This window comes from Somniosus microcephalus, chromosome 11, assembly GCF_052327205.1.
Source record: "Somniosus microcephalus isolate GS21.2 chromosome 11, FLI_Smic_1.0, whole genome shotgun sequence".
In the NCBI taxonomy this organism is placed as follows: domain Eukaryota; kingdom Metazoa; phylum Chordata; class Chondrichthyes; order Squaliformes; family Somniosidae; genus Somniosus; species Somniosus microcephalus.
The window spans coordinates 133,947,867-133,972,052 of NC_140997.1; the positions used below are offsets into that span (position 1 = coordinate 133,947,867).

The following is a 24,186-nucleotide window of genomic DNA, read 5'->3' on the forward strand; positions in this document are numbered from 1 at the left end:
GCGTCCCCCCCAGTCGCCCGCTCTCGCTTCCCCCCCCCAGTCGCCCGCTCTCGCTTCCCCCCCCCCAGTCGCCCGCTCTCGCTTCCCCCCCCAGTCGTCGCCCGCTCTCGCTTCCCCCCCCCAGTCGCCCGCTCTCGCTTCCCCCCCCCAGTCGCCCGCTCTCGCTTCCCCCCCCAGTCGCCCGCTCTCGCTTCCCCCCCCCAGTCGCCCGCTCTCGCTTCCCCCCCCAGTCGCCCGCTCTCGCTTCCCCCCCCAGTCGCCCGCTCTCGCTTCCCCCCCCAGTCGCCCGCTCTCGCTTCCCCCCCCAGTCGCCCGCTCTCGCTTCCCCCCCCAGTCGCCCGCTCTCGCTTCCCCCCCCAGTCGCCCGCTCTCGCTTCCCCCCCCAGTCGCCCGCTCTCGCTTCCCCCCCCAGTCGCCCGCTCTCGCTTCCCCCCCCAGTCGCCCGCTCTCGCTTCCCCCCCCAGTCGCCCGCTCTCGCTTCCCCCCCCAGTCGCCCGCTCTCGCTTCCCCCCCCAGTCGCCCGCTCTCGCTTCCCCCCCCAGTCGCCCGCTCTCGCTTCCCCCCCAGTCGCCCGCTCTCGCTTCCCCCCCAGTCGCCCGCTCTCGCTTCCCCCCCCAGTCGCCCGCTCTCGCTTCCCCCCCCAGTCGCCCGCTCTCGCTTCCCCCCCCAGGTCGCCCGCTCTCGCTTCCCCCCCCAGTCGCCCGCTCTCGCTTCCCCCCCCCAGTCGCCCGCTCTCGCTTCCCCCCCCAGTCGCCCGCTCTCGCTCAGTCGCTCTCGCTTCCCCCCCCAGTCGCCCGCTCTCGCTTCCCCCCCCAGTCGCCCGCTCTCGCTTCCCCCCCCAGTCGCCCGCTCTCGCCTCGCTCTCTCTTCCAACAACAACATGACCTCGAAAAAGCCTCGGCACCACCGGGCACTCCAGCTAGTCTATATCTATATATATATATATATATATATATATATATATATATATATATATATGTCTGTCCTCCTCTCTGTCCTCCTCTCTGTCCTCCTCTCTGTCCTCCTCTCTGTCCTCCTCTCTGTCCTCCTCTCTGTCCTCCTCTCTGTCCTCCTCTCTGTCCTCCTCTCTGTCCTCCTCTCTGTCCTCCTCTCTGTCCTCCTCTCTGTCCTTCTCTCTGTCCTTCTCTGTCCCTTCTCTCTGTCCTTCTCTCTGTCCTTCTCTCTGTCCTTCTCTCTGTCCTTCTCTCTGTCCTTCTCTCTGTCCTTCTCTCTGTCCTTCTCTCTGTCCTTCTCTCTGTCCTTCTCTCTGTCCTTCTCTCTGTCCTTCTCTCTGTCCTTCTCTCTGTCCTTCTCTCTGTCCTTCTCTCTGTCCTTCTCTCTGTCCTCCTCTCTGTCCTCCTCTCTGTCCTCCTCTCTGTCCTCCTCTCTGTCCTCCTCTCTGTCCTCCTCTCTGTCCTCCTCTCTGCCCTCCTCTCTGCCCTCCTCTCTGCCCTCCTCCCTGCCCTCCTCCCTGCCCTCCTCCCTGTCCCCCCTGCCGCCCCCCCCGCCCTCTCTCCCCCCCGCCCTCTCTCCCCCCCGCCCTCTCTCCCCCCCCGCCCCTCTCTCCCCCCCGCCCTCCCTTCCCCCCAGTCGCGCTCTCTCTTCCCCCCCCAGTCGCGCTCTCTCTCTCTCTCTCTTTCCCCCCCCCCCAGTCGCTCGCTCGTTCTCTCTCTTCCAACAACAACATGCCCTCGAAAAAGCCTCGGCACCGCCGGGCACTTCAGCTAGTATATAATAAAGGAATCGATCTGTCTGTCTGTCCTGTCTGTCTGTCCTCACATGTGCGTCTGTCCGGCGATGCGCTCGAAAGTTATAGAGCGCACCTAGGCGCGCGTTGCCTCCGAAGAAAGCTTACGGTTCCGTGACGGTCGTAAGCGTATTTACTTTTTGGTCGGACCAAAATTGTTAGCGCCTTATGCAAAAAACCTTCAAAATTAAACTTATTATCTGCTACTTAGCATTGATTGGCTGACGTCAAGGTTCAACCAATCCTGTGCCGTCACGATTGACCAATCCTACAGTACGGTCCCCTGATGGTTGGCCAATCGGTGTGTGTATGTGTGGGCGGGACTAATCGTTTTCATCTCAGGGATGTGGCAGCCATTGTTCCACTGCCATTACTTCAGCTTCCAGCTCAAACTAGTTTGATCATCCAGCTTCTAAAAAGTTAGTATCTCTTTTAAAAAATAACAAGATTTACCAAAAATTTTTTATAAGTACTTTCGCTTTCATCTTTCAAGGTATTAAAAGGTGGAAATGTTGCCCGGCAGCAGATTCACAGAGGGACACAGACAGGGCCCAAAGCCTGGGACTCAATTTAAACCGCCCGGCCCAAAACAGCCCTGGCAACAGATTCACACAGGGAGAGAGAGACAGGGCCGAAAGCCTGGCACTCGATTTAAACCACCCGGCCCAAAACAGCCCTGGCAACGCCGGGCTCCCCCCAGCTAGTATTATTATTTATCTATATATATAAATCAGTCGATCCTTCTGTCTGTCATCGCCTGTGCGTCTGTCGGGCTATGCGCTCAAAAGTTACAGGGCGTACCTACGCGCGCGTTGCCTCCAAAGAAAGCTTACGCTTCCGAGACGGTTTTAAGCGTATTTACGTTTCGGCCGGGCTAAAATCGCGCCCGCGGTATCCCAAAAACCTTCAACATTCCGCTCATTAGCATCTCATTATCCGCTCATTAGCGACAGAGTGCCCTCGAGGTCAACCAATCGTACGGCGGCTTGCTGCCGCGTGCGGCCGGGGCCAATCAGTGCGTGTGTGGGCGGGCCTTATCGTTCTCAACCGAGGTGAGTTGCCGCCATCTTGCTTCCATTCTTTTTCCTGCTTTCTGCGTCTTTCTTTTCAAATATACATTTCTACCAAAATAAAATTGAATTTGTTAAATTGTTTTTAAATAAATCACTCATTTGTAAACCTAACCTGAACATTCTTTTTCCTACCTTTCCTTGTTTTTTTCTTAGGCCTCAAAGCCTGCGCCTTTCTTGCCCAGTCAGGCCCGAGCTAGGTGATTGCGCTTCTGCTAAGCTCCTCACCTCCCCGCCCCCGCCGTGTCACGTTACCCAGGGCAACGGCGTCAGCCACGAGGGTCAGGGTGCGCGCGCAGCAGGAGCAGGTGAGACGCGGCGTCTCTGTTCCGCGCTCGGCGGGGGGGGGGGGGGGGGCGGGGCTCGGCCGCCGGCCGTCTCTCAGAGCCGCAATCGGGCTCGGCCACAGGGGTGGTGGGGCTTGGAGAGCGGGGCTCTTGGCCGGGGGGGGCGGGGCTCGGAGAGCGGGGCTCTCGGCCTGGGCCCCCCCGCCCCTTCCCCCCCGCTCCCCTTCCCGCCCCCCCTTGTCCCCCCCGCCCCCCCCTTGTCCCCACCGCCCCCCCCCCTTGTCCCCACCGCCCCCCCCCTGTCCCCCCCCGCCCCCCTTGTCCCCCCCCGCCCCCCTTGTCCCCCCCCCGCCCCCCTTGTCCCCCCCCGCCCCCCCTTGTCCCCCCCCCGCCCCCCTTGTCCCCCCCCCGCCCCCCTTGTCCCCCCCCCGCCCCCCTTGTCCCCCCCCCGCCCCCCCTTGTCCCCCCCCCGCCCCCCTTGTCCCCCCCCGCCCCCCTTGTCCCCCCCCGCCCCCCCTTGTCCCCCCCCGCCCCCTTGTCCCCCCCGCCCCCCCTTGTCCCCATGTCCCCCCCGCCCCCCTTGTCCCCCCCCGCCCCCCTTGTCCCCCCTGTGGTAAACCACTGTTGTTAGTATTGTTGTTCACTGTTAGTACTGTTGTTCACTCTTGCATATTGTTGTACTTGTCTGTGCATGCCTCAGCTGACTCCGCCCCTGGCTCCACCCTCATGGCTGGGTATAAAGGTCGCTGCTCAGAAGCCTCCAGCCCTTTTGGATACCAGGCAACCACAAGAGGCATGCTCTGTTCTTTGGTAATAAAAGCCTGTTTATTACTTTCTCAATCTCCAGTCTTTTGTAGCAATTGATAGTGCATCAATTTTATTACCAAAGTTAAATGTTGGCTGCGGATGCTGATCAACCGATGGCGCAAAACGCTGAGCAGCAGGCGCTGCTGCGAGCCCTCAGACCAACATGCCTGGACCTAGACCCCCAAGAAGCGGGTTCGTCGACTAAATTCGCACAATGGCTGCGTTGCTTTGAGGCGTATCTGGAAGCCTCGACCGTGACTCTTGATGAAAATAAACTGAAAATCCTGGCCTCGAAGGTGAGCCACCAAGTCTATACTTTAATCCAAGATGCGACGACCTACGCGGCGGCTATCGACCTACTGAAAGGGCAGTATGCACGCCCGGTTAACACGGTCTATGCCAGGCACCTTTTAAGATCTCGCAGACAGCAGCCCGGGGAATCGGTGGAAGCCTTCCTACGGGCACTGCGGGTACTCGGACGCGGCTGCGACTGCAAGGAAGTATCGGCCGCGGCACATGCGGAGGGATTGATACGAGACGCTTTCGTTGCGGGTCTAAGGTCCGACTACTCCCGGCAGAGGCTGCTGGAGAAGGGTGAAATAGACCTGACAAAGGCAGTGTCCCTCGCGCTCTCGCTCGACGCGGCCCACAGAAATATGGACGCTTTCTCCCCTCATCGCCCCGCGCCGTGGACGCCGCAATCTTGGGCCATGGGACCGCCACCTCCGACTGCTGCAGCGATGTCCAAGGCACAAAAATGCTATTTTTGTGGCCAAGCTAAACACCCTAGAGCACGCTGCCCCGCGAAGAATGCTACCTGCTCCGGCTGCGGGAAGAAAGGTCACTACGTTAGCGCCTGCAAAGGGAAGACCGCTAACGCCAGCAGCGCTGCGTGCGAACCGTGGGCGCAGCCATCTTGTCCGCCATCTTGGGCTCCCCCAGCCGCGTGGGGATCGGGACCGTGGGCGCCGCCATTTTGTCCGCCATCTTGGACGCCTCCGACTTCAACCACGGGGGAGCCGGACTCAACCACCGCCTCATCTGACGACCACATCGGATCTCTTTGGCTTCCAAAGCCCAGTCAGCGGACGTCGGTGGCTACTGTGTAGTGACCCTTTCAGTAAGGGGCACAGAATACAAAAATTTTAAACTTCTGGTCCTGCCCCATCTCTGCGCTGCCGTTCTACTGGGGTTGGATTTTCAGTGCCACCTTAAGAGTGTCACATTAGCGTATGACGGACCCCTCCCCCCACTCACAGTCTGCAGCCAGCAGCTTTTAAATCGCCCGCCGTGCACCATTTGCAGCCTCTCCACCCTTAAAGTCCCCCCCCCCTCCTTGTTCGCTAACCTCACCCGCGACTGTAAGCCCATCGCTACCAAAAGCAGGCGTTACAGTGTTGGGGATAGGAGCTTCATTAAATCCGAGGTAGCGAGACTCCTGAAGGAAGGGATTATTGAAAGTAGCACCAGCCCATGGCGAGCACAAGTGGTGGTAGTGAAGACTGGCGAAAAACAGCGCCTAGTTATTGACTACAGCCAGACGATCAATCGCTACACCCAACTAGATGCATACCCACTCCCCCGCATATCTGACATGGTCAATCAGATAGCACAATACCGGGTGTTCTCGACGATTGATCTGAAGTCGGCATACCACCAGCTCCCCATCAGGGCTGAGGACCGCCAGTAACACAGCTTTTGAAGCTGACGGTCGGCTCTATCACTTTCTCAGAGTTCCCTTCGGCGTCACCAACGGAGTTTCTGTCTTCCAACGGGAGATGGACCGGATGGTTGACCAGAACGCGCTCCAGGCCACTTTCCCATATCTAGACAACGTCACCATCTGCGGCCACGACCAGCAGGACCACGACGTTAATCTAGAGAAATTCCTCCGGACGGCCCCAGCGGCTGAATCTCACATACAACAAAGACAAATGTATGTTTCGTACTACGCGCCTCGCTATTCTTGGCTGCGTAGTGGAGAACGGAGTCATCGGCCCAGACCCCGATAGAATGCGCCCCCTTATGGAGCTCCCCCTCCCCCACTGCCAGAAAGCACTGAAGAGATGCCTGGGGTTTTTCTCTTACTATGCTCAGTGGGTGCCCAACTATGCGGATAAAGCCCGACCCCTCATCAAGTCCGCCTCCTTCCCCCTGACAGCAGAGGCCTGTGCAGCCTTCACTCTTCTTTGGTAATAAAAGCCTGTTTATTACTTTCTCAATCTCCAGTCTTTTGTAGCAATTGATAGTGCATCACCCCCCCGCCCCCCTTGTCCCCCCCCGCCCCCCTTGTCCCCCCCCCGCCCCCCTTGTCCCCCCCCGCCCCCCTTGTCCCCCCCGCCCCCCTTGTCCCCCCCGCCCCCCTTGTCCCCCCCCGCCCCCCTTGTCCCCCCCCGCCCCCCTTGTCCCCCCCGCCCCCCTTGTCCCCCCCCGCCCCCCTTGTCCCCCCCGCCCCCCTTGTCCCCCCCCGCCCCCCTTGTCCCCCCCCGCCCCCCCTTGTCCCCCCCCGCCCCCCTTGTCCCCCCCCGCCCCCCTTGTCCCCCCCCGCCCCCCTTGTCCCCCCCCCGCCCCCCCCTTGTCCCCCCCGCCCCCCTTGTCCCCCCCCGCCCCCCTTGTCCCCCCCCCGCCCCCCTTGTCCCCCCCCGCCCCCCCTTGTCCCCCCCCGCCCCCCTTGTCCCCCCCCGCCCCCCTTGTCCCCCCCCGCCCCCCTTGTCCCCCCCCGCCCCCCCTTGTCCCCCCCCGCCCCCCCTTGTCCCCCCCCCGCCCCCCCTTGTCCCCCCGCCCCCCCTTGTCCCCCCCGCCCCCCCTTGTCCCCCCCGCCCCCCCTTGTCCCCCCCGCCCCCCCTCGGTCCCCCCCCCGCCCCCCCTCGGTCCCCCCCCGCCCCCCCTCGGTCCCCCCCCCGCCCCCCTCGGTCCCCCCCCGCCCCCCCTCGGTCCCCCCCCCCGCCCCCCTCGGTCCCCCCCCCGCCCCCCCCCGCCCCCCTTGTCTCCCCCCCGCCCCCCGCGTCCCCCGCCCCCCTTGTCCCCCCCTTGTCCCCCCCGCCCCCCTTGTCCCCCCCCGCCCCCCTTGTCCCCCCCGCCCCCCTTGCCCGCCCCCCTTGTCCCCCCCGCCCCCCCATGTCCCCCCCCGCCCCCCCTTGTCCCCCCCCTGCCCCCCCTTGTCCCCACCCCGCCCCCCCTTGTCCCCCCCGCCCCCCCTTGTCCCCCCCCGCCCCCCCTTGTCGCCCCCCCCCCCCCCGCTTGTCGCCCCCCCGCCCCCCTTGTCCCCCCCCCCCGCTCTCCCGTCCCCCCTCCCTTCCCCTGCCCCCCCCCCGCCCTCTCTTTCCCCCCACCCGCCTTCTCTTCCCCCCCCCCCCCCCCCCAGTCGCGCGCTCTCTCTCTCTTCCAACAACAACATGCCCTCGAAAAAGCCTCGGCACCGCCGGGCACTTCAGCTAGTCTTTCTATATAAAAGGATCGATCTGTCTGTCTGTCCTTCGGTGTGCGTCTGTCCGGCTATGCACTCGAAAGCTATAGAGCGTACCTACGCGTGCGTTACCTCCAAAGAAAGCTTACGGTTCCAGGACGGTCGTAAGCGTATTTACTTCTCGGTCGGGCGAAAATTGTTCGCGCCTTACGCGAAAAACCTTCAAAATTAAACTCATTATCTGCTAATTAGCATTGATTGACTGATGTCAAGGTTCGACCAATCCTGTGCCGTCACGATTGACCAATCCTACAGTTCAGTCGCCTGATGGTTGGCCAATCGCTGCGTCTGTGAGCGGGACTAATCGTTTTCATCTCAGGGATCTGGCAGCCATTGCCTCAAGCTAAAAACCCCATTTACTTCCAGCTCAAAATCTGCTAATCCAGCTTCCAAAAAGTTAGTATCTCTTTTAAAAAATAACATAAGATTTACCAAAAACGTTTTATAAGTACTTTCACTTTCATCTTTCAAGGTATTAAAAGGTAGAAATGTTGCCCGGCAGCAGATTGAGAGAGGGACACAGAGACAGGGCCCAAAAGCCTGGGACTCGATTTAAAATGTTGCCCGGCAGCAGATTCACAGAGGGACACAGAGAGGCCCCAAAGCCTGGGACTCGATTTAAACCACCCGGCCCAAAACAGCCCTGGCAAAGCCGGGCTCCCCCAGCTAGTTATTATTTATAGATATAAAAAAGCAGTATGTCTGTCTGTCCGCTATACACTCAAAAGTTATAGAGCGTACCGACGCACATGTTATATCAAAAGAAAGCTGATCATCAGGGGAGTGTCATAGGCATATTTACTTTTTGGTCACACACAAATTGTTCGGACAGTATACAAAAAACCTTCAAATATCCGCTCATTAGCGGTTGACCAATCCTACCGCTCATTAGCGTTGAGTGACATGATGGTTGACCAATCCTACAGTTCAGTGTCCTGATGGTTGACCAATTGGTGCGTCACGGGCGGGACCTAATCCTGCAGCTTCCCGAAACTTCGCCACCATTTTTTCCCCTGCTTTTCCTCAACAGCGAGCGAGGCAGCTGCGTCGGCCCGCCGGAACGGGAGGTGAGTTGGGGTCACTCGGGCCGGGCCTCTCAACCGCTCGGCCCGAGACACAGCGGGGGAGCAGCAGCGGGCGGCCATCAACCGCGCGGCCCGAGACACAGCGGGGGAGCGGCAGCGGCCGACCGTCAACCGCGCGGCCCTCTAAACTGCCCTGGCAACGCCGGGCCCCCCCTGCTATCCCACATAAAAGACTGTTAACTAAGGTAGAAGCCCACAGAATTGAGGGCAAATTATTGACCTGGTTAGGAAATTGGCTGAGCAGCAGGAGACAGGCAGTAGGGATAATGGGCAGGTACTCAAATTGGCAGGATGTGACTCGTGGTGTCCCGCAGGGATCTGTATTGGGGCCTCAACTAGTCACAGTATTTATTAACAGCTTAGATGATGGCATAGAAAGTCATATATCAAAATTTGCGGATGACGCAAAGATAGGCGGCATTGTAGGCAGTGTAGATGGAAGCATAAAATTACCAAGGGATATCGACAGATTAAGTGGGCAAAACTGTTCAAATGGATTTCAATGTAGGCAAATGTGAGGTCATCCACTTTGGACCTAAAAAGGATAGAACAGGGCACTTTCTAAATGATGAAAGCTAAAAACAGTGGAGGTACAAAGAGACTTGGGGGCCCAGGTACATAGATCATTAAAATGTCATGAACAGGTACAGAAAATAATCAAAAAGGCTAATGGGATGCTGGCCTTTAATTCTAGAGGACTAGAATACAAGAGGGTAAAAGTCATGCTTCAGCTATACAAAACCCTGGTTCGACCACAGCTGGAGTACTGTGAGCAGTTCTGGGCACTACACCTTAGGAAAGATATATTGGCCTTGGAGGAAGTGCAGCATAAGTTTCCCAGAATGATACCCGGACTTCAAGGGTTAAGTTACGAGGAGAGATTACACAAATTAGGGTTCTATTTCCTAGAATTTAGAAGGTTAAGGGGTGATCTGATTGAAGTTTTCAAGATACTAAGAGGAGCACTGGTTGGGGATTCTAGGACTAGGGGGCATAGTCTAAAAATTAGAGCCAGACCTTTCAGGAGTGAAATTAGGAAACACTTCTACACATAAAGGGTGGTCGAAGTTTGGAACGCTCTTCCGCAAAAGGAAATTGATGCTAGACCAATTGTTAATTTTAAATCAGAGATTGATAGCTTTCTGTTAACCAAAGGTTTTAAGGGATATGGGCCAAAGGCGGGTATATGGAATTAGGTCCCTCTCATTGAATGGCGGAGCAGGCTCGAGGGGCTGAATGGCCGACGACTGTTCCTACGTTCTTACTCCGTCCATGACTGGCGAGGAATGTCGTGCTATAATTGTGCCATTTGTGTGTTCAGGTAGGTGGGTGTTTGAGTGTGATGCACTGTAAGGTTGAATGATTTTTGTTGGTTTGCTCTCTGCCAGATCTGGAACCACCCCGATGTACTTTATGAGGCATTGCAGAAGGAGAATCTGGCCAATGATCCAGATTTGGATCTTGAGGTAAATGACCTTAACGCGGGGACGCCAAATGCACGCGCCCTGCCGATTTGGGGCAAAAGGAAAACTGAAAGCGCGGCTGCCACCGTAGATTCCGCGAACAGCAAGTTCACCCAGAATGTCGGATTCAACCATTTCCAGGAAAAAGCCAACCAGGTCATCACATATGACTGGGTAAGTGCCATACCTCCTCCTTTCTCTTGTCTGTATTTAGGCTTTCCCCCCCTTTTGAGAATGTTCCTGCTGGAGCTGGATCACGACAGAGCCAGGCGGTCTGACTTGACTATTGTCACCAATAAATACTGTTCCTCGAGCAGCCCATGGGAGGAAGATGGTGATTTTCAGCACCTCACACCCCTCCACTGCCCTAGGCCCCCCATTCAAAAATAATTTTATCTTCTCCCTCTTGTTCAACGTCTGTCTCTGTTGCGAAGACCTACTTTCATACCTTTCCCACTTCCATTCTGCAGCCGATTTCTGGGAACTCCTCGGGACATAAGAAACAGGAGCAGGAGTAGGCCAATCAGCCCCTCGAGCCTGCTCCGCCATTCAATAAGATCATGGCTGATCCAATCTTGTCCTCAACACCGCTTTTCCCGCTCTCTCCCCATACCCCTTGACTCCCTTGTAGTTCAAATGTCTGTCAATCTCCGCCTTGAATATATTCAGTGACTCCGCCTCCACAGCTCTGAGGGGTAGAGAATTCCAAAGATTCATGACCCTCTGAGAGAAGAAATTCCTCCTCATCTCCGTCTTAAATGGGCGACCCCTTATTTTGAAACTATGCCCCCTAGTTCTAGATACCCCCACTAGAGGACACATCCTCTCAGCATCCACCCTGTCAATCCCCCTCAGAATCTTATATGTTTCAATAAGATCACCTCTCATTCTTCTAAACTCCAATGAGTATAGGCCCAATTTACTCAACCTTTCATCATACGTCAACCCCTTCATCCCAGGAATCAACCTAGTGAACCTTCTCTGCACTGCCTCCAATGCATATCCTTATTTAAATATGGAGACCACAACTGTACGCAGTACTCCAGGTGCTGTCTCACCAGTGCCCTGTAAAGTTGCATCAAAGCTTCTCTACTTTTATACTCCATACCCCTTGCAATAAAGGCCAACATTCCATTAGCCTTCCTAATTACTTGCTGTACCTGCATGCTAACTTTTTGTGTTTCATGTACGAGCACTCCCAGATCCCTTTGTACCGCAGCATTTTGTAGTCTCTCTCCATTTAAATAATAATTTGCTTTTTCATTCTTCTTTCCAAAGTGGATAACCTCACATTTTCCCACATGTTACTCCATCTGCCAAATTTTTGCCCACTCACTTAACCTATCTATATCCCTTTGCAGATTCTTTGTGTCCTCCTCACAATTTGATTTCCCACCTATCTTTGTATCATCAGCAAATTTGGCTACTGTTCACTCGGTCCTTTCATCCAAGTCATTAATATAGATTGTAAATAGTTGAGGCCCCAGCACTGATCCCTGTGACACCCCACTAGTTACTGATTGCCAACCAGAAAATGACCCATTTATCCAGACTCTGTTTTCTGTTAGTTAGCCAATCCCCTATCCATGCCAATATATTACCCCCAACCCCGTGCGCTCTTATCTGGTGCAGTAACCTTTTATGTGGCACCTTATCGAATGCCTTCTGGAAATCCAAATACACTACATCCACTGGTTCCTCTTTATCCACCCTGTTTGTTGCATTCTCAAAGAACTCTAGCAGATTAGTCAAACATGATTTCCCTTTCATAAAACCATGTTGACTCTGCTTGATTGTCTTATGATTTTCTAAATGTCCTGCTATTAACTCCTTAATAATGGATTCCAGCATTTTCCCAATGACAGATGTTAGGCTAACTGGCCTATAGTTTCCTGCTTTCTGTCTCCCTCCTTTCTTGAAAAGTGACGTTACATTTTCGGTTTTCCAATCCGCTGGGACCTCTCCAGAATCCAGGGAATTTTGGTAAATTACAATCAACGCATCCACTATCCCTGCAGCCACTTCTTTTAAGACTCTAGGATGCAGGCCATCAGATCCAGGGGACTTGTCGGCCTTTAGCCCCATTAGTTTGCCTTGTAATATTCCTCAATCTCTGCCCCCACCCCCCCCTCTGCAGGGGATAATTGGGTGTGAATTGGCGCTCTGTCACACTCTGGTTCTGCGTCAAGTCACCTTTTATAGAGCCTTCCTCCTCCAATCCCTTTTAGCAAGCACTCGCCTTTCCACTGTGGGCTCTGTTCCAATAACTGGCTCGGCTAACTGCCGATTTATTTTGTTCACTGTTCTCTCCCTTGTGTAAAATACTATATGATCTTTTAGAGCCTAATACAGTTGAATTAAGTGGACAGTTCTCTATCTGTGTCCTCAGGCTAAGGATGTGTTGGCAAACTACCAGCCTGGCTTGCTAGAAAACTCTGCAAAAATGGTGCTGCTGTTTGAGCTGATTGAAGAGAGTGTGAAGCTTGGAGACAAGATCCTTGTGTTTAGGTAAGACAGCTTTAAGGGGAGTGAAGCACGGAATGGGTAAGGGCCAGACGGAAGTTCCACTTGAGCACAGAGCTTTTTTTCCCCCAGTTTTCTCCCGAAGGCGTCGACTCGCGCTGGGATGTGGTTCGATAGGAAGCCCTTGAGTACCTCGCCTGTGTGCCCGCTGCTTGTGTCTGACCTTAGGAGGTGGTTGGGGGTGGAAGCATCACGGCCTAGGCTGACCCAGCCCTCGCCCGCTACCCATACGCGCACACTTTCGAGCATCCCCCACTGTGTGGCCATCAGGAGCCTTGGCTAATTAGGCGGAGGTGGGTGGGGCAGATAGAGACCTACACCCAAGCTGTGCTGATCATCTTGGGGGGAGGGGGGGGGGCGGTGGTTGTGGGAAGTGTTGTACTTTATGCATTGCTTTACAAATGCAGCCCAGTGTTGTATGTCGTAGGTGATGCAGTTGGGGTTCTTCAGTTGTGGCATGGGTTGGGGCATTTAAGGTCGATTGGGCTTGTACTCGCTGGAGTTTAGAAGAATGAGAGGGGATCTCAATGAAACTTATAACATTCTAACAGGACTAGATGCAGGAAGGATGTTCCCGATAGCCGGGGAGTCCAGAACCAGGGGTCACAGTCTAAAGATAAGGGATAAGCCATTTAGGACTGAGATGAGGAGGAATTTCTTCACCCAGAGAGTGGTGAACCTGTGGAATTCTCTCCCACAGAAGGCAGTTGAGGCCAATTCATTAAATATATTCAAGAAGGAGTTGGATATATTTCTTAAGGCTAAAGGGATCAAGGGATATGGGGAGAAGGCAGGGACAGGGTACTGAGTTTGGATGGTCAGCCATGATCTCATTGAATGGCGGAGCAGGCTCGAGGGGCCGACTGGCCAACTCCTGCTCCTATCTTCTATGTTTCTATGTAAGGTAGGCTGGTGTAAACAGAGGGGGCTTTTATTGGTGCTGGTAACTTTGTGATGTCATGCACCTGGTGTTGAGACTGATCCCAGTTCACCCATTGGGTAAGTACCTCCACCCTCCCAAGCTCCAGTATGATATTGTGCCGCACACACCAGGAAGGTTGCAGAATGCTGTCCTGAAGGAGCTGATCCCTGCTGGGTTGGCAGTAGGGGCACGACAGTTGGCCTTGGCACCCTTGGGTGAAGGAGGGGGGAAATCAGCCGGGGTTCCTGCCCCGATCACTGTTCAGTAATTCCTGCTGGAAAGTACAGGTATATGGACGTTGGCTGGGGACAAAATCGCTTCCGAAGCAGGTCCTACACAACTCACCAACTCTGATATGAGTTGCTTCCACTTGCAGCTTCCTTCATGACTCAATTATTTCTTACACCCGAGACCTGGAGCCAAAAGCAGCCTATAAACTTAATCCTTACAATAATTCACTACTTTTATTTTTTTTTTTTTTTAAAAGAGCTTATTTTATTTTCTCCATTTTTGTTTGTTTTGCTTATCCACATTTAAGTTCTGAAATTGAAATGAGCAAATTTCAATGTTTTGCACTTCCAAAACTAAGTTGTGTCGGCGGGGGGGGGGGGGGGGAGGCGGGGGGTGCAGTACTGGTGGGTACAGGTCTATCACTGTAGAACAGGGTGCAGTACTGGTGGGTACAGGTCCGTCACTGTAGAACAAAGTGCAGTACTGGTGGGTACAGATCCGCCACTGTAGAATGGGGTACAGTACTGGTGAGTACAGGTCTGTCACTAGAATGGGGTGCAGCACTGGTGGGTACAGGTCTGTCACTGTAAAACAAAGTGAAGTACTGGTGGGTACAGGTCTGTCATTGTAGAACAAATTGCAGTGCTGGTGGGTACAGGTCTGTCACTAGAACGGGGTGCAGTACTGGTGGGTACAGGTCTGTCACTGTAGAACAAAGTGCAGTACTGGTGGGGACAGGTCTGTCACTAGAACCGGGTGCTGTACTGGTGGGTACTGGTCTGTCACTGTAGAACAGGGTGCTGTACTGGTGGGTACAGGTCTGTCACTAGAACAGGGTGCAGTACTGGTGGGTACAGGTCTGTCACTGTAGAACAAGGTGCAGTACTGGTGGGTACAAGTCTGTCACTGTAGTACAGGGTACAGTGCTGGTGGGTACAGGTCTGTCACTGTAGAACAAGGTGCAGTACTGGTGGGTACAAGTCTGTCACTGTAGTACAGGGTACAGTGCTGGTGGGTACAGGTCTGTCACTGTAGAACACTGCAGTACTGGTGGGTACAGGTCTGTCACTAGAATAGGGTACAGTGCTGGTGGGTACAGGTCTGTCACTGTAGAACAAAGTGCAGCACTGGTGGGTACAGGTCTGTCCCTGTCGAACGGGGTGCAGTGCTGGTGGGTACAGGTCTGCCACTGTAGAACGGGGTGCAGCACTGGTGGGTACAGGTCTGTCACTGTCGAACAGAGTGCAGTATTGGGGGGCACAGGTCTGTCACTGTAGAACAATGTGCAGTACTGGTGGGTGCAGGTCTGTCACTGTGACAAAGTGCAGTACTGGTGGGTGCAGTACTGGTGGGTGCAGGTATGTCACTAGAACAGGGTGCAGTACTGGTGGGTACAGGACTGTCACTAGAACAGGGTGCAGTACTGGTGGGTACAGGACTGTCACTAGAACAGGGTGCTGTTCTGGTGGGTACAGGTCTGTCACTGTAGAACAGGGTGCTGTACTAGTGGGTACAGGTCTGTCACTGTAGAATGGGTAACAGTGCTGGTGGGTACAGGTCTGTTACTAGAACAGGATGCAGTACTGGTGGGTACAGGTCTGACACTGGTGGTGGGAGCCATTTGCGGGGATGAGCTGTACTGGTGGCGTACAGGTCTGTCAATGTAGAACGGGGTGCAGTGCTGTTGGGTACAGGTCTGTCTCTGTAGAACAAAGTGCAGTACTGGTGGGTACCGGTCTGTCACTAGAACAAAGTGCAATACTGGTGGGTACAGGTCTGTCACTAGAACAGGGTGCAGTACTGGTGGGTACAGGTCTGTCACTGTAGGACAAAGTGCAATACTGGTGGGTACAGCTATGTCACGGTAGAATAGGGTGCTGTACTGGTGGGTACAGGTCTGTCACAGTAGAACAAAGTGCAGTACTGGTGGATACAGATCTGTCACTGTAGAACAGGGTGCAGTACTGGTGGCGTACAGGTCTGTCACTAGAACGGGGTGCAGTACTGGTTGGTACAGATCTGTCACTAGAACAGGGTGCTGTACTGGTGGGTACAGGTCTGTCACTAGAACGGGGTGCAGTGCTGGTGGGTACAGGTCTCTCTAGAATGGTGTGCAGTGTTGGTGGCTACAGGTCTGTCGCTGTAGAAAAGGGTGCAGTACTGGTGGGTATAGGTCTGTCACTGCAGGAAAAAAGTGCAGTACTGGTGGGTACAGGTCTGTCACTGTAGAACAAAGTGCAGTACTGGTGCATATAGATCTGTCACTAGAACAGGGTGCAGTGCTGGTGGGTACAGGTCTGTCACTAGAACTGGGTGCAGTACTGGTGGGTACAGGTCTGTCACTACAACAGGATGCAGTACTGGTGGGTGCAGTACTGGTGGGTACAGCTCTGTCACTAGAACAGGGTGCAATACTGGTGGGTACAGGTCTGTCACTAGGACAAAGTGCAGTACTGGTGGGTACAGGTCTGTCACTGTAGAATGGGGTGCAGTGCTGGTGGCTACAGGTCTGTCGCTGTAGAAAAGGGTGCAGTACTGGTGGGTACAGGTCTGTCACTGCAGGAAAAAAGTGCAATACTGGTGGGTACAGGTCTGTCACTGTAGAACAAAGTGCAGTACTGGTGCATATAGATCTGTCACTAGAACAGGGTGCAGTGCTGGTGGGTACAGGTCTGTCACTAGAACAGGGTGCAATACTGGTGGGTACAGGTCTGTCACTGTAGAACAAAGTGCAGTACTGGTGGGTACAGGTCCGTCACTGTAGAACAGAGTGCAGTACTGGTGGGTACAGGTCCGTCACTGTAGAACAGGGTGCAGTACTGGTGGGTACAGCTCTGTCACTGTACAACAGGGTGCTGTACTGGTGGGTACAGGTCTGTCACTGTAGAACAAAGTGCAGTACTGGTAGATACTGATCTGTCACTGTAGAACAGGGTGCAGTCCTGGTGGGTACAGGTCTGTCACTAGAACAGGGTGCTGTACTGGTGGGTACAGGTCTGTCAGTTTAGAACAAAGTGCAGTACTGGTGGGTGCAGGTCTGTCACTAGAACAGGGTGCAGTACTGGTGGGTACAGGTCTGTCACTAGGACAAAGTGCAGTTCTGGTGGGTACAGTTCTGTCACTGTAGAATGGGGTGCAGTGCTGGTGGCTACAGGTCTGTCGCTGTAGAAAAGGGTGCAGTACTGGTGGGTACAGGTCTGTCACTGCAGAAAAAAAGTGCAGTACTGGTGGGTACAGGTCTGTCAATTCAATTCAAATCGCTTTATTGGCATGACAAGGTACATCTTATGTTGCCAAAGCATCGAAAAACATTTATGGTTGAACACATAAACACAGATCTATCCATACAGTGTATAAACAGATGTACATACAGGGCAGCACGGTGGCACACTGGTTAGCACTGTTGCCTCACAGCGCCAGGGACCCGGGTTCAAATCTGGCCTCGGGCGACTGTCTGTGTGGAGTTTGCACATTCTCCCCGTGTTTGCGTGGGTTTTCTCTGGGTGCTCCGGTTTCCTCCCACAGTCCAAAGATGTGCGGGTTAGGTTGATTGGCTATGATAAAAAAAAATTGGCCCTTAGTGTTAGGGGGGATTAAATACGTGGGGTTACGGGGATAGGGCTTGGGTGGGATGGCTGTCGGTGTAGGGACCGGGTGCTAGGGTTTGGATGATCAGCCATGATCTCGTTGAATGGCGGAGCAGGCTCGAAGGGCCGACTGGCCTACTCCTGCTCCTATCTTCTATGTTTCTATATATCCCTGAGTGTATAAATATACATTCATATCATTTGTATATACTCTTTTCTTAGATTTAATGGTTGTCCCTCTGTTTATGGCAAGCTGTAACATAGTGTGCCGCTAAGGTTACACAATTTCTCTCTTCCCCTAGTAGGTATGGGAGTTTTTAGCCGTCATTCAAATTTCTGAATTCCGGGCATATTTTTGTGAATTTTGGGTAGAAATTCTCCCTTATGCCCTGATATTATCTACAAGCTGTGAGGAAGCGCATCTCTGTCTCCACCACTCCATGACTGCAGTGACAGCATACCCTGTCCTCTCTTGGTAGCCGGGTCTGCCTGTGTCTACCTTTTTCGATGGCCAGGCTATGTTCACTAAGTCTGTACATTGTCAAGGTTTTTCTCAGTTTGCTATCCTTTACCATGGTCAGGTAATCAGCCATGTTGTATTGTCTGTTTAGGGCCAAGAAGCAATTGAGTTTGTTTTGGGTTTTTGTTGTTTCTGCCCAATATGACATATTTTTCCTTTTGCTTAGTGATGATTGTGTTGGGTCGAATTCTTTGTGTTACGCTGTCACTGTCCTGGGGCTGGTTATTGTTAGTAGTGTTAGTTACTTCACTGAGTACCAGGACTAGTTGACTGAGGGTATTCTTCTTTATGGTCCTCTCTTGGCAGTTCAGGGCTTCGTAATGATAGCAGTGGAGGTTGCTCATTTTTAGGTGTTTCCAAAATTTGGTGGCTCTTTTTTGGATAGTGATTATTAATGGATATTGGCCTAGTTCTGCCCTGCATGCATTGTTTACGGTTTTCCTTTGAGTCCGGAGGATACTTTTACAGAATTCTGCATGTAGGATCTCAATTGGGTGTTTGTTCCATTTTGCAAATTCTTGTTGTGTTAGCGGTCCCCACACCTCACTGCCATAGAGTGCAATTGGTTCAATTACTGATTTAAATTTTTTTAGCCAAATGCTAATTGGGATTTCTATTTGGATTGATTTTTTAATGGCCCTTCTTGCTTTCTCTTTCAGTTCATTCACAGCCAGATGAAAATTTCCCATAGAACTGATTTTTAAGCCCAAGTATGTGTAGTTAGTGGTTTGTTCAATTTTAGTTGTTCCTAGTGTGAAATTTATTTTGGGTCCCTGATGTCTGGATCTTTGCTGGAACACAAGGACTTTGTTTTTTTGGGGGTTTATTGTCAGGGCCCAGGTCTGACAGAACGACTCCAGCAGATCCAGGTTCTGCTGTAGACCCTCCTTAGTTGGTGACAGCAGAACCAGGTCATCTGCATAGAGGAGGAATTTAACCTTGGATTCATATAGGGTGAGGCCGGGTGCTGTAGATTGTTCAAGTAGTTTTGCCAATTCATTTATGTAAATATTAAAGAGTGTCGGTGAGATGGGCGAGCCCTGCGTCACACCACGCCCCTGTGGGAAGTATTTTGTTTGTTTGTCTCCAATTTTAACTGCACATTTATTGTTTGTATACATTGATTTAATTACATCATATGTTTTTCCCCCTACACCACTTTCCATAAGTTTCAAGAATAGACCGTCGTGCCAGATGGAATCGAAAGCCTTCTGGAAATCTATAAAGCAGGCAAAAATTTTGCTTTTGTTTTGATGAACATGTTTGTCAATTAGGGTCTGTAGGGTGAAGATATGATCTGATGTTCTATAGTTTGGTAGGAATCCAATTTGGCTTTTACTCAAGACATTGTGCTCCTCAAGGAAGTTTATAAGTCTTTTGTTTATGATACTACAGAAAACCTTCCCCAGGTTACTGTTTACACAGATGCCTCGATAGTTATTTGGGTCAACTTTATCCCCACTCTTGTATATGGGCGTTATGAGTCCTTTGTTCCAGATATCAGGGAAGTAACCAACACTCAGAACCAAGTTGAAGAGTTTTAGGATAGCCAGTTTCATTTTATCGTCCGTGTGTTTAATCATCTCGCTTAGTATGCCGTCTGCACCGCAAGCTTTTCCTGGTCGCAGGTCCTTGAGTTTTTCAAATAGCTCTTTTTCTGTTATTATGGAGTCTAGCGGGTTTTGGTTATCTTTTATGGCCATTTCGAGCTTTTCCAGATTTTTACATATTTGGTGTTGCTCTGGCCTTGGTGTGTTTTTCTGGTATAATTTTTCAAAGTGGTTTTCCCATGTGTCTCCATTTTGAATGGCCAATTCGTCGTGTTGCTTTTTGTGTAATGTATTCCAGTTGTCCCAGAAACAATTGGAATCAATGGATTCTTCAATGGAGCTGAGTGTATTCTTAATATACTGCTCTTTTTTGGTTTTGAGTGTGTTTCTGTATTGTGTTAGTGTCTGACAATAAGTAAGGCGTAATTCCTCGTTTTCTGGCTGTCTGTGTTTTTGGTTTGATATTTTTCTAAGTTTTTTCCTCATGTTATGGCAATCTGGGTCAAACCATTTTTCATAGTTTTTTGTTTTGGGTTTGTTCTTGCGAGCTTTCAAGTTTGACCTTGTTGCCAAATTATCAAAAATATTATTTGGGTTATTCACTGCCCGGTTTACGCCTTCTTTATTGTGAGTGTATATGTTTTCCAGAAAGGTGTCCAAGAGAGCTTGAGTTGATTGATTGCTAATTGCTTTCTGGTATTTTTCCGTGCTGTTTTTGGCCCATCTGTAGGATTTTTTGGTGTTGTACAGCTTACTGGGTTGTGTTTCTGTGTTGGTTGTTTCTGTCTTTTTTAAGATACATAGTAATTTGACTGTGATCTGACAGTGTTGTTTGTGGTTTGACTGAATGCTCTGAAAGAGGATGGGTCCAAATCCGTAATCATATAGTCTACGGTGCTGCAGCCAAGAGGTGAGCAATAGGTCGATCTTCCTCGGAGGTCTCCCATGAACCTACCATTGACAATGTACAGACCCAGGCTTCGACAGAGCTGCAGGAGCTGTTTTCCGTTAGCATTTGTCTGTTTGTCGCAGTTATGCCTGTATGGATGGGAAGGGATATCGAAGTGGTTATTCCCGAATATGTAATTGTTTCCCTGATTATTGGTGAAGTCTGGTTCTTTGCCAGTTCTTGAATTGAGGTCACCACAGATCAATACGTTCCCCTGGGCCTGGAATTGGATAATTTCCCCCTCCATGTTGGAGAAGGTGTCCTCTTTAAAGTACGGGGATTCCATTGGGATATAGAGTGCGCAAATGAAAACATCTTGAGTGTTAGAGATAATGCCCCTCTCAATTTTGAGCCATATGTGGTTTTCGCCCTTTTTTATAAATTTGATGCAATTCTTAAGCTCTGTTTTAAACCAAATCAGTATGCCTCCAGAGTCTCTGCCTTGGGTTACTCCTGGCAATTTATTGGAGGGGACCACCAGCTCTGTGTACCCATGGGGACGGCCAGTGTGTCCTTCTCCTCTACACCAAGTTTCCTGTAAAATGATAATATCCAGATCTTTAATTTCATCTATGAACTCTGGGGTCCTACTCTTCATGTCGAGCACAGAAGAGCATAGACCTTGGATATTCCAGGTCGAAATATATAAGGACTTCATGTTAAGTTTGATCTTTTACTATGATAGGTTAAAGAACGATATGTGTTTTGTCGTGTCTAAATGGGGGAAAAAAAGAACATTTCAATTGTCTATAATTGCTAATACTAATTGGTTACAACTCTTTCTAGTAACTAGTCCTTAAGTTTTTTTCATTTTCTGATCCATAAGGCGGAAGTAGATGCTGGTGGTACAGGCTTGTCACTAGAACAGAGTGCTGTACTGGTGGGTACAGGCCTGTCACTGCAGAACGGGTTACAGTGCTGGTGGGTACAGGTCTGTCACTAGAACAGGATGCAGTACTGGTGGGCTCAGGTCTGTCACTAGAGCAGGATGCAGTACTGGTGGGTGCAGGTCTGTCACTGTTGGTGGGAGCAATTTGAGGGGATAAGCTGTACTTGTGGCGTACAGGTCTGTCACTGTAGAACGGGGTGCAGTACTGGTGGGTACAGGTCTGTCACTAGAACAAAGTGCAGTACTGCTGGGTGCAGTACTGGTGGGTACAGGTCTGTCACTAGAACAGGGTGCAGTACTGGTGGGTACAGGTCTGTCACTAGAACAGGTTACAGTACTGGTGGTACAGGTCTGTCACTAGAACAGGATGCAGTACTGGTGGGCACAGGTCTGTCACTGGTGGTGGGAGCCATTTGAGGCGATGTGCTGTACTGGTGGCGTACAGGTCTGTCACTAGAACGGGGTGCAGTGCTGGTGGGTACAGGCCTGTCACTGTAGAACAGGGTGCAGTACTGGTGGGTACAGGACTGTCACTAGAACGGGGTGCAGTACTCGTGGGTACAGGTCTGTCACTGTAGAACAAAGTGCAGTACTGGTGGCTACAGGTCTGTCACTGTAGAACAGGGTGCTGTACTAGTGGGTACAGCTCTGTCAATAGAACGGGGTGCAGTACTGGTGGGTACAGGTCTGTCACTAGAGCAGGGTGCAGTACTGGTGGGTACAGGTCGGTCACTAGAACAGGGTGCAGTACTGGTGGGTACAGGTCTGTCACTAGGACAAAGTGCAGTACTGGTGGGTACAGGTCCGTCACTGTAGAACAAAGTGCAATACTGGTGGGTATCGGTATGTCACAGTAGAACAGGGTGCAGGACTGGTTGGTACAGATCTGTCACTAGAACAGGGTGCAGTACTGGTGGGTACAGATTTGTCACTGTAGAACAGGGTGCTGTACTGGTGGGTACAGGTCTATCACTAGAACAAAGTGCAGTACTGGTGGATACAGATCTGTCACTAGAACAGGGCGCAGTACTGGTGGGTGCAGGTCTGTCACTCGAACAGGGTGCAGTACTGGTGGGTACAGGTCTGTCACTGTAGAACGGGGTGCAGTACTGGTGGGTACAGGTCTGTCACTAGGACAAAGTGCAGTACTGGTGGGTACAGGTCCGTCACTGTAGAACAAAGTGCAATACTGGTGGGTATCGGTATGTCACAGTAGAACAGGGTGCAGGACTGGTTGGTACAGATCTGTCACTAGAACAGGGTGCAGTACTGGTGGGTACAGATTTGTCACTGTAGAACAGGGTGCTGTACTGGTGGGTACAGGTCTATCACTAGAACAAAGTGCAGTACTGGTGGATACAGATCTGTCACTAGAACAGTGCGCAGTACTGGTGGGTGCAGGTCTGTCACTCGAACAGGGTGCAGTACTGGTGGGTACAGGTCTGTCACTGTAGAACGGGGTGCAGTGCTGGTGGGTACAGGTCTGTCACTAGAACAGGGTGCAGTACTGGTGGGTACAGGTCTGTCACTGTAGAACGGGGTGCAGTGCTGGTGGGTACAGGTCTGTCACTAGAACAGGGTGCTGTACAGGTGGGTACAGGTCTGTCACTGTATAACGGGTTACAGTGCTGGTGGGTACAGGTCTGTCACTAGAACAGGGTGCTGTACAGGTCTGTCACTGTATAACGGGTTACAGTGCTGGTGGGTACAGGTCTGTCACGAGAACAGGGTGCTGTACAGGTCTGTCACTGTATAACGGGTTACAGTGCTGGTGGGTACAGGTCTGTCACGAGAACAGGGTGCTGTACTGGTGGGTACAGGTCTGTCACTAGAACAGAGTGCAGTACTGGGGGGTGCAGGTCTGTCACTGTAGAACACTGCAGTACTGCTGGGTACAGGGTCATCACTGTGGAACAAAGTGCAGTACTGGTGGGTACAGGTCTGTCACTAGAACAGGGTGCAGTACTGGTGGGTACAGATCTGTCACTCGAACAGGGCACAGTACTGGTGGGTACAGGTCTGTCACTAGAACAGGGTGCTGTTGATGCGCTATCAATTACTGAGAAAGACTGGAAGTTAAGAGAGTAACAAACAGGCTTTTATTAGCTAAAGAACGAAGGCATGCCTCGAGTGGTCGACCGGTCCTGAATGCCTGGGGAACTGCAGAGCAGCCGCCTTTATACCAGGGCATATGGGTGGAGCCAGGGGCGGAGCCAGCTGAGGCATGCACAGACAGGTACAACAATGGGCAAGAGTGAACAACAGTGAAGTGAACAACAGTGGTTTACCACATTCACCCCTTGCTTAAAAAATGAGTCCGACGGGGTGAAGTGTATTAAAAGTTCGTATAATTAAGTCTTTCTGGGGGTCTTGTATGCCGTCGTGATCGTCGTGGCGACGGCTGAGGTGGTGCAGCTTCTGACGCCGAGTCCCGCGTGGGCCGGAGCACTGGCGTGTCGTCCTCCTGGGTGTTGAGTTGGTTGGTGATCAATGGCGGGTCACGGGGCCACGGCGTGCCGTCTACGGGGGTTAGGTATGGGTCCGTTGCCGCCGGTACTTTGTGGGTAGCGGTGGTGTTGGTTTCAGGGGCCCCCCGAGGGTGCTAGGTCTCGTATGGAGACTGTGTCCTCCCGCCCGTCCGGGTACGCAATGTAAGCATACTGGGGGTTGGCGTGGAGGAGGTCGACCCTCTCGACCAGGGGGTCCGTTTTATGGGTCCTCACGTGTCTTCTCAGTAGGACCGGCCCTGGGGACGTCAGCCATGGCGGTAGCGATGTCCCCGATGTGGACTTCCTTGGGAAGACAAACATTTTCTCATGAGGGGTGGAGTTAGTGGCCGTGCAGAGCAGTGACCGAATAGAGTTGAGCACATCGGGGAGCACATCCTGCCAGCGGGAGGTCGGAAGGCCCCTAGACTTTAAGGCTAGCAGGGCGGCCTTCCAAACTGTCGCATTCTCTCTTTCCACCTGTCCGTTCCCCCGGGGGTTGTAACTGGTGGTCCTGCTTGTGGCAATACCCCTAGCGAGCAGGTACTGACGGAGTTCGTCGCTCATAAACGATGAGCCCCGGTCGCTATGGATATAGCTGGGG

General features: G+C 52.5%; 1 protein-coding gene across 1 annotated transcript in view; it reads left to right on the top strand.

Annotated features, from left to right (window-relative positions):
* The window catches only part of rad54l2 (RAD54 like 2), a 161,742-nt gene that overhangs the window by 76,332 nt on the left and 61,224 nt on the right, over nt 1-24,186 (top strand). Inside the window, exons 12-13 of the mRNA XM_086001283.1 lie at nt 9,851-10,099; nt 12,315-12,433. Coding sequence (XP_085857409.1) covers nt 9,851-10,099; nt 12,315-12,433 — 368 coding nt within the window. The remainder of the gene's footprint in view (nt 1-9,850; nt 10,100-12,314; nt 12,434-24,186) is intronic.